Source organism: Haemaphysalis longicornis, unplaced genomic scaffold, assembly GCF_048455015.1.
Source record: "Haemaphysalis longicornis isolate Haplotype H1 unplaced genomic scaffold, Haemaphysalis longicornis Haplotype H1 scaffold_7, whole genome shotgun sequence".
Lineage (NCBI taxonomy): Eukaryota > Metazoa > Arthropoda > Arachnida > Ixodida > Ixodidae > Haemaphysalis > Haemaphysalis longicornis.
The window spans coordinates 77,264,790-77,272,429 of NW_027526422.1; the positions used below are offsets into that span (position 1 = coordinate 77,264,790).

Here is a 7,640-nt window from a genome sequence, read left to right on the forward strand (position 1 = left end):
TGAGCAGGAGCATGCTTGGGAGGGCACTTTGCATACCACGGCAAGCAACCAGCGACTATGTGCCATACTTGTAGAAGACGACGTTTGAAAAGAAAAGAGAGTAAGGAATAGAACGGAAATGAAGATTTGTCGAGGAGGTACCCACCGCGGTGGCTCAGTGGCTGAGGCGCTGCGCTGCTGAGCACGAGGTGGCGGGTTCGATTGCCGGCCGTGGCGGCCGCTTTTCTGATGCAGGCCAACAACAAAAACGCCCGTGTGTACGAGATTTCGGCGCACGTCAAATATCCCCAGGTGGTCAAAATTGATCCGGAGTCCTCCACTACGGCGCGCCTCATCGCCTGCGTTGCGTCGAGACGTTAAAACCCTACAATAAATCAAGATAGTCGAGGCGTACTTTATAAAAAAAGACATGACAAACGTGCGTGAGCAAGCCAACACTAGCAGTAGTGGCAAAGAAATATCGGTGTAATAAAAAAAACCCCTTGGAATCATGGTTCCAAGGGTGCGCGCGCTCAATTTTATCAGCAGTTTGGTTAGCTGAAGAGGACTGTGATTTGGGCGAGTTGTTGAACGTTCATGATTGAAAATAACCGCAAAAAAAAAAAAAAAATAAAGACAGCGCACTAAAGGACGCTGTGCAGACTGGACTCACTCACAACTAGTTTATTTTGAAAAAAAAAACACCGTTAATAAGCCCCCCACGTGGCGGTAACTAATTGCAAAGGATAAATAGAAACAAAAACACAATCACTGCATAAGCGCAATCTATTACCCTACCTGGCTATGCAAGGGTTAATTCAGATAAGCGTATTCACGGTCATACAGCACCACTGAGGACATACTGATACTTCGGTCGGCAGATCGTATTATTTAGAAGGTCTCGATTATCTCCCTTGTTGTTTGGTCTCTGTGTTTAGACAACACCCCGTTTTTTTTAAAAAAACCTGCGCACAGCCATTTATGCTGCAGTGTTTTGCCAAATGACTATGCTTATTCCCTTTTAGTGAAATCTGGTGCTCTTGTGAACAACCTGACCTCCCAGTTTGCCCCACGTATGTGTGTCCACATGGCAGCGGCAACCTGTTGCATATTTCCCAAACGGTGCAAAGTGGCTTATCGAGCACGCATTTTTAGTCTTTGTATTCTTAGAAGCTGATATTCGGCCGACCGTTCTTCACAATTTTCCTAATTTATTTGGGGCCCGAAAACCACATCGACAGATTGCCTTTTAGCCGCGTTTTTTTAAAGAATTTAGGAGAGAGGCGGTGCTTATACGATAATACAATACGGTATCTGTTTCATTGCATCTGGGGCTGCGTCGCAGAACCTGCCTTATCTGTGCCTTTTATCGATCTAACTAGCTTCTCCCCGACCACGAGGATAATATTGGCGGGGTAGCATGCCGTTCTCCGTCTACTTATCTCGTTTAAAAAGGCTGTCTTTCAGCTGGTGATCACATGACTTTGAAAGAGCGGAGCGTAATTGCGAAAAAGCTATCCCATTTTTTATAACCTTCGAATGACCCCACTTCAAGTGTTGGGCGAGACGTGGACCTGTTAGCGGGGACAAGTGTTCCCATCTGAGATTTTCTGGTCCTAAACATGCCCCAGTTTATCGCCTTGTCAAAACTTGTAAGCTGCGGCCTGGCATATAGGATCCTTAACGTCCTGGGCTCGCTGTTCGAATATTCTACTTCCGGGTAGTGAGCTCACATTTTGACAAACTTCGGGGACACTGCATCACCATCTATCAAAGTCCTACCAGACTGGCAGCAAGACGTCTCTGCCTACGTCCTCTGCTCTGTCCAAAAGTCGCTCGGCCTCGTCACCACGTCTCCGCTCTTTGTCGGAAAGTTCCCCGATGTGGAGGGAGCGAAGGTTACCGCGGTTGTCAACGCCAAAAGTATGAGCTTATCGTGAATACAGAAGCCGATTCAAATTAGAGAGCCGCAGTGGCGTAGGGGGCTTCCACTATCAATTCAATTCACTTCAGTTACCTGTGGCCACCCCAGCTATTCCATAGTTTGCCATTTTTTGATGCCTTGTATACACTGCGTTCTCCTGCGGCGGATCAGACTTTTGCAATATTTGGCTGGAGTCTCGGAGAGACTTGATTAGCATGCTTTCGAGTCGCTACTACAGGGCCTTAAAGACGGCCAAGCTGAGGTGGTACAGCGAGCGGATTGACTACGCGGGCTCCTTAAACACCAAGTCTCTGAGTCTGGCCGCCTTGTTTCCGGATTCGTATTGGCCGCACGGCTCGAACGTGATGACGTACTCCTGCCTCGGCGTCTATTCTCGGGAACAAGAATGGAAATATCTCATGTAAGGTATCACTCCGCCTAAGCGATGGACCCAAGTGTCAAGGGGCACGCGCGTCTTGAAAGGAGATTGAAGATTGCTGTTAATGCATGATATCGTCTGCCTTTTCTTACCTAGTTTGAATGTCGTCGCTGCAGTAGTTTATAAGCCTATTAAATCCAAAAGATCACGGAAACGGCTGGTTCGCGGCAGCTGGAGGAGAAGATAAATCATTGGAGAAGCTTCGGACATTCCGCCAAAAAACGGTGTAGGCCGGTGGGACAAGAGCCGGGTTGTCGCCGATAAAGAGGAAGGCCATGGCGGACGCGCTCGCTGTAGAAGGGGCCCTGCCCGCTATGAAGAAGCTAGCGGCTGCCGATGACCCAGAGTTGAACCGCCAGCTGCATTCTTCTACACACACTTAAAAGCTCTCCGTACACCTGCTCGTTGTTTTTACTACCGTGTCCGACAGTCCCCAGCACGTCCCCATTGTACCGAACCATACCATACTTTAGACCATTGTATTTTGTTCTGCCCCATTGGAATTCAGCCCCCACATTTCCCCCACCCTCTTCCTTTAACAAATCGGACATGGCTAGCCTGGGACCAGCTCACGGACGAATTGGCGGTGGTAAACCTGGCCCACGACATTCTCGATGCTTAATGTTGCACTTCAATAGTTTTTTCCTCCTCCTCCTCCTCGAGTAATTTCGCAGTGATGCAGGAATATTTGTGTGGACAGTATTCAAACAATTTGTTTTTGGTTTAGCACGAGCATTAGATACATACTAATGCATAAAATAGAATTCCGACAACGGTACAATGGGCGGGAAAAATCGCTTTGTTTTGAAGCTAACATCTCAAAAATGACTCAAATAACCAATGTATGCCTAGATTTCGACACTTTTCTCTAGGCAGTAGGTGTTTTTTTTTGCTATACTGCTTTTTTTTATTTAAATATAGGTTCATTGTATATGGTTTGGGGCTGTACGTCGGAAACAAATCAGTTGTGTGACTTTTTTGGCGTTGTTAGACTGTGCAGTTCAACTTCAAGTCCCGCTAAGAGTGTTTTAATACCGGCATTCGTGCAAAGAATTATGGGATGCCCATAAAGTAATTTTTTAAGCGTTTGTCTGGAAAAACTAGAGCCAGCATTGGCTACGTCTTGCATTATCGCCAATAGCCTCTGCGGTTACGTAGTTATGTGCTGCTACGTAATTACGTGCTCTTACGCAATTAAGCTGGAGATTTTGCATTCTGCTCTTCTCTTCCTTGAACCAATAAGTTGTAACTGCAAACAAACCTTCACTGGCGGCGGCGTTTGCGTTTGGCTATCACTTGTGCAAACTCCAATTATTTCACAAAGAATTACAAACGGAATCGCAGTTTGTGTTTGGCCTATAACTTTTAACATCATCGGGAAATCAACTCGTACCCTTTGGGGTTACAATACCTTGTATATAAGGAAACGGTTTACAATTCACGTAATACATTGTCTCATCTCTTTCGTGTACGTTGACTACACGGACTTCGCCGGTCCTCGTTTGACATCATTGACCCCTTGATGCCTAAAGCTTCATATCTTTTGCTTAAGATGGCGAAAACATTTTTTAGATCTGAAAGAACTCAAGAAATCACAAATATGAAGTCATAAAAAATTAGATTCATTAGGACGGACTCAATGAGCTGTTACTCCTGAACAAAAACATTGGGCCCTTGTTGCTCCATATATCAGTTGAATAAGAACGCTACCTTGATCAGCATGATTTATGGTTCAAGTGGAGACCGTAAACATAAAGTTGGTATTGCTTCCATTTGTAGTAACAACAAAATTGCAGTGTCGCTTACCTTGCACGCGCCCATTGAGCCAGGGGGCTCGGTCGTCACGCATAAACAAGTCTGCTTTTTGTAGGCAAAATACGGGCTGCCCTGTCTTTCCCCCTTCTTGAAGGTTCGGGTAACTTTGTCCGTCTTCATAAGGCGTTATATGTCCAAAAAATCACTAATCGCGGGAGAAAAAAAAAGAATGCTTGGGTTGTTTTGCCCCTGAGCAGCTCAGAGTATGAAATGGTTAATGGTACACAGTGTAGACCATCAGTAGAAGATGCATGTCAGTTGGAACGATTAGGTATTTTGCTAATACACTAGGGGCCAAGATAACCAAGCTGGCTGAAAAAAGAACAAAGAAATTTACAGCACAGATCCCTGCCCTTCACTGCGGCACGGAGTATGAGGAGAAGCGTCGTGAGGGCACGGGATTCCGTTTCGATGTCCGCACAAGCCCAGCACTTCCGGCGCAGCGAAGAAAGGTAGTTAAACATGGTAAAAGCTTCCGGCCCGGGCCCAAAACCAATCTAACCGATTCCAAGCAACTGTTAGTCTCTTGAATGGAGCCTAAAACTGAACAAACACAGCATTCTTAAGACAGAGAAATTGTGGGACTTGGTCAAAACATATCGCCAAAAAAACCTGTGAGCATGGGCGTCTGCGTGCATGCGTGTGCTTTTGTGTGTGTGTCAGGAGTGCACGCATAAACACCATCGCCTGTTTCATAACAAGCAGATTGATAAGCATTAATAACAATGCTTTGCAATTGAGGCATTGTTCGTTTTTTAGGTACAGCAATGCGTTAGTTGGACTCCCAGGTTGTCAGCTATTCGTGCTGACGAATATTTGGACTTTCGTAATTCGTCGCATTCTTCACCGACTACCCCAAGCGAGGATTACGTACCACCGTGAATTTCAACAAAAACGCAGATTTGGCGGAAGTAACGCATCTAAATGTTCAAACAGTATAGGTGGAGTAGAATAGCCGAACAGAATTTTGAAAAACCAGAAACAAAAGTTATAGAAGAAATAAAATTTTCACAAAAGTATTCTGACAAAATGAACAATATGCATGTTATACATCTCCCGCCAAAACTGAAGAATACACAAAAAATGCACCATCTTCCCATGGGGAACCCTGAGGAGGATGCGGAGCATCGTGGCGGTTCCGTGTGGTTCCACTGTGTTGTCGTTATGTTGAGTGATCTGGTTTTTACTAGCGCCAGAGGGAATTCCGCGTCCGGGTCCACACCGGTGGCAAAGGCACGCAAGTGCTGTTGTGTTACGGTGAGTAGGCGGTGGTTCTCGAGGCGCCGAAACTCGTCCATCATGTTCTTGTCGATGTTGTCTGTGTGGTAGAATCGGTAGTCACCGTCAGCTTTGGTGAGGTAAAGGTTGTTGACATTGGTGCACCGGCTGACAGCAATGTACACGCCCTCCTCTTCGCAGCTTTGTCTTCTCGTTCTTCTTTTTCTTCGGCGGTTCCCCTACGGGAAAATGACGACGGTGGTTGAACGCAAACCTATCTCGTGATGGATTATTTGGTTGGCCAATCCCTAGGGGCATCCTGTCACAATCAGCATCAGAGGCGCTGCGGACGGGGCTGGTTGAGCTACAAGGCGCGTGGCGCTTCCCGCCACAGCTTTCCCACGGGAAATTCAGCATCCCCCTCTAAAGTTTTCAGTTCGTCGTTTCCGTTGACGTTCAGCTTAGCGTGCCTTCGTTGTATCAGTAGCTTTTGACGTAGTTTGAATGAGTCAAGGACATAAGGCGCGTTCGTAGCACGTGCTCCTGTCCCGGATTTGTAGCGTAGTGGGAAGAGCACCGCGTACCTCCCGTTGCGGCCAGAGAGTCGTGGGATCGAAACTGGGCGCCGCTAACTATTTCTTTTTTTATAGTGTAGTATCGTGGAGCTGTGGGTGTAAGGAGGAGAGTTGTGCATGCGCAGTGAGCGTGTGGACGGCGCCGCCGTCAACGACGCAGGACCAGGCGAGCGTAAGAAATGCTCCGCATTTAAAAAGTCCGCAAAAAAAAAAAAACGCTGGCGATACAAATAAAACAGCGAGAACGGACTAACCCTGCACTGCGGATTGCATCCAAAAACATAATTAGCGAAGTAAGGTGAGTTCTTCGCTATAGTGGTATATAGTTACATCATTGGGAAAATGAAACAAAAGAAACTTAACAAGGACGAAATAACCAAACCTGCTTTGTTACTCCCAGCCATATTTGGCTCTAAAAACTCACACTCCAGACAAGTGTAACAGGAATGCTACGCATTAGCAGAGAATTCTCTGAATTCTTGCAGATTTTTTCGGGCTGCTATGAATGGGGAACAAGCGTCAAATAGGTACCAATATTCAGAGATTACCTTATCATGAAAAGTGGCACGTAAATGTTTTCTAAGAGCTGCGAGCTGCTTCAAATAACATCCGTCGCCTAGTTTTCTGTTCACGCGTTTACGGCTAGCACAGGCCAGCGCACAAAAGTCCTATATTCTGATTTATTTTCAAATCGAGTCCAATTTCCTTATCACGGTCGCCTCTCGAAGATGCAGACAACCAAGACTCAGCTGAACTCTGTCCGACTGTGCCTTCGTGTGGTACGAGCCATTTGCTAAGGCAACCAACCAGAAGGCAGGTTGATCGGGCCGATTGCATTCGTGCTAAATCCCAACCACTGTCCTCTACGGGTTCGTGTCCATTCTCATCAATGGCATCGTCATCATCGGGTGTGCTGTGCAGAAAGCTACTGTTAGCAGAAGACAAAGAAGCCGTCCGCTCGTACACGACACGATTTCGCGAACTGAAAACACTGAGAAGGTTCACCCGGAGCAATGATGGACGAGGAGCACGAAGGATACGCAGAGGGCGACGCTGCGCGGAGGGCCTACCACAGCGCCCAGGAACGACTGCGCAGGGAGAGCCTCAAGATGAGCTTCGCCGACCTGCGGGACGCCGTGCCGTACCTGCAGGGGACGAAGGTTTCTCGGGTGCAGACACTGAACGCAGCCACCAACTACATCCAGTACATGCGCCGCCGGAACACCGCGCACCGACGCGACATCGCGGACATCAAGCGCGAGAACGAACTGCTGGCTAAGCAGATACGGATCCTGGAGGAGATGAAGGCTTCAGGCGGACGCCGAAGCCCGAAAGCCCCGGGTGGCGACCCAGCCGACACTGAAGGAGCCTCAGCCCCGGCTCTTGAATCTGGCTCTACTTCGAAAGGCCCAGCCGACAGCGAGAACTCGCCCGAAGGCTCGCAGAAGGAAAATGCTGACCCTGAACCAACGCCGCCGGATGTTCAGTAGGCCGGGAACGTTTGTCTTTCTTTCAACAAGAAGCTTACATTAGCCGACGCATTAAAGTTTCCCTCAGGTCTGACACCTGTCAGGAGGCGACTGTAGTCTTCAATGCTCGTTCTCTTGCTGTTGACGCGTGTGCTTCGCATTTAATATTTAGTGCATGCATATACCTCGTTTTAGTTTTTACGCACGCGAAAAAGAGCACG

The 7,640-nt window shown here is 47.5% G+C and overlaps 1 protein-coding gene across 1 annotated transcript; it reads left to right on the forward strand.

Annotated features, from left to right (window-relative positions):
- The first annotated feature begins 6,963 nt into the window (after positions 1–6,963).
- Positions 6,964–7,440, forward strand: LOC144146369 (protein max-like). Its single transcript, XM_077678326.1, has one exon. The coding sequence runs from the start codon at positions 6,964–6,966 to the stop codon at positions 7,438–7,440; it is 477 nt and encodes a 158-aa protein (XP_077534452.1).
- The last annotated feature ends 200 nt before the right edge of the window (positions 7,441–7,640 follow it).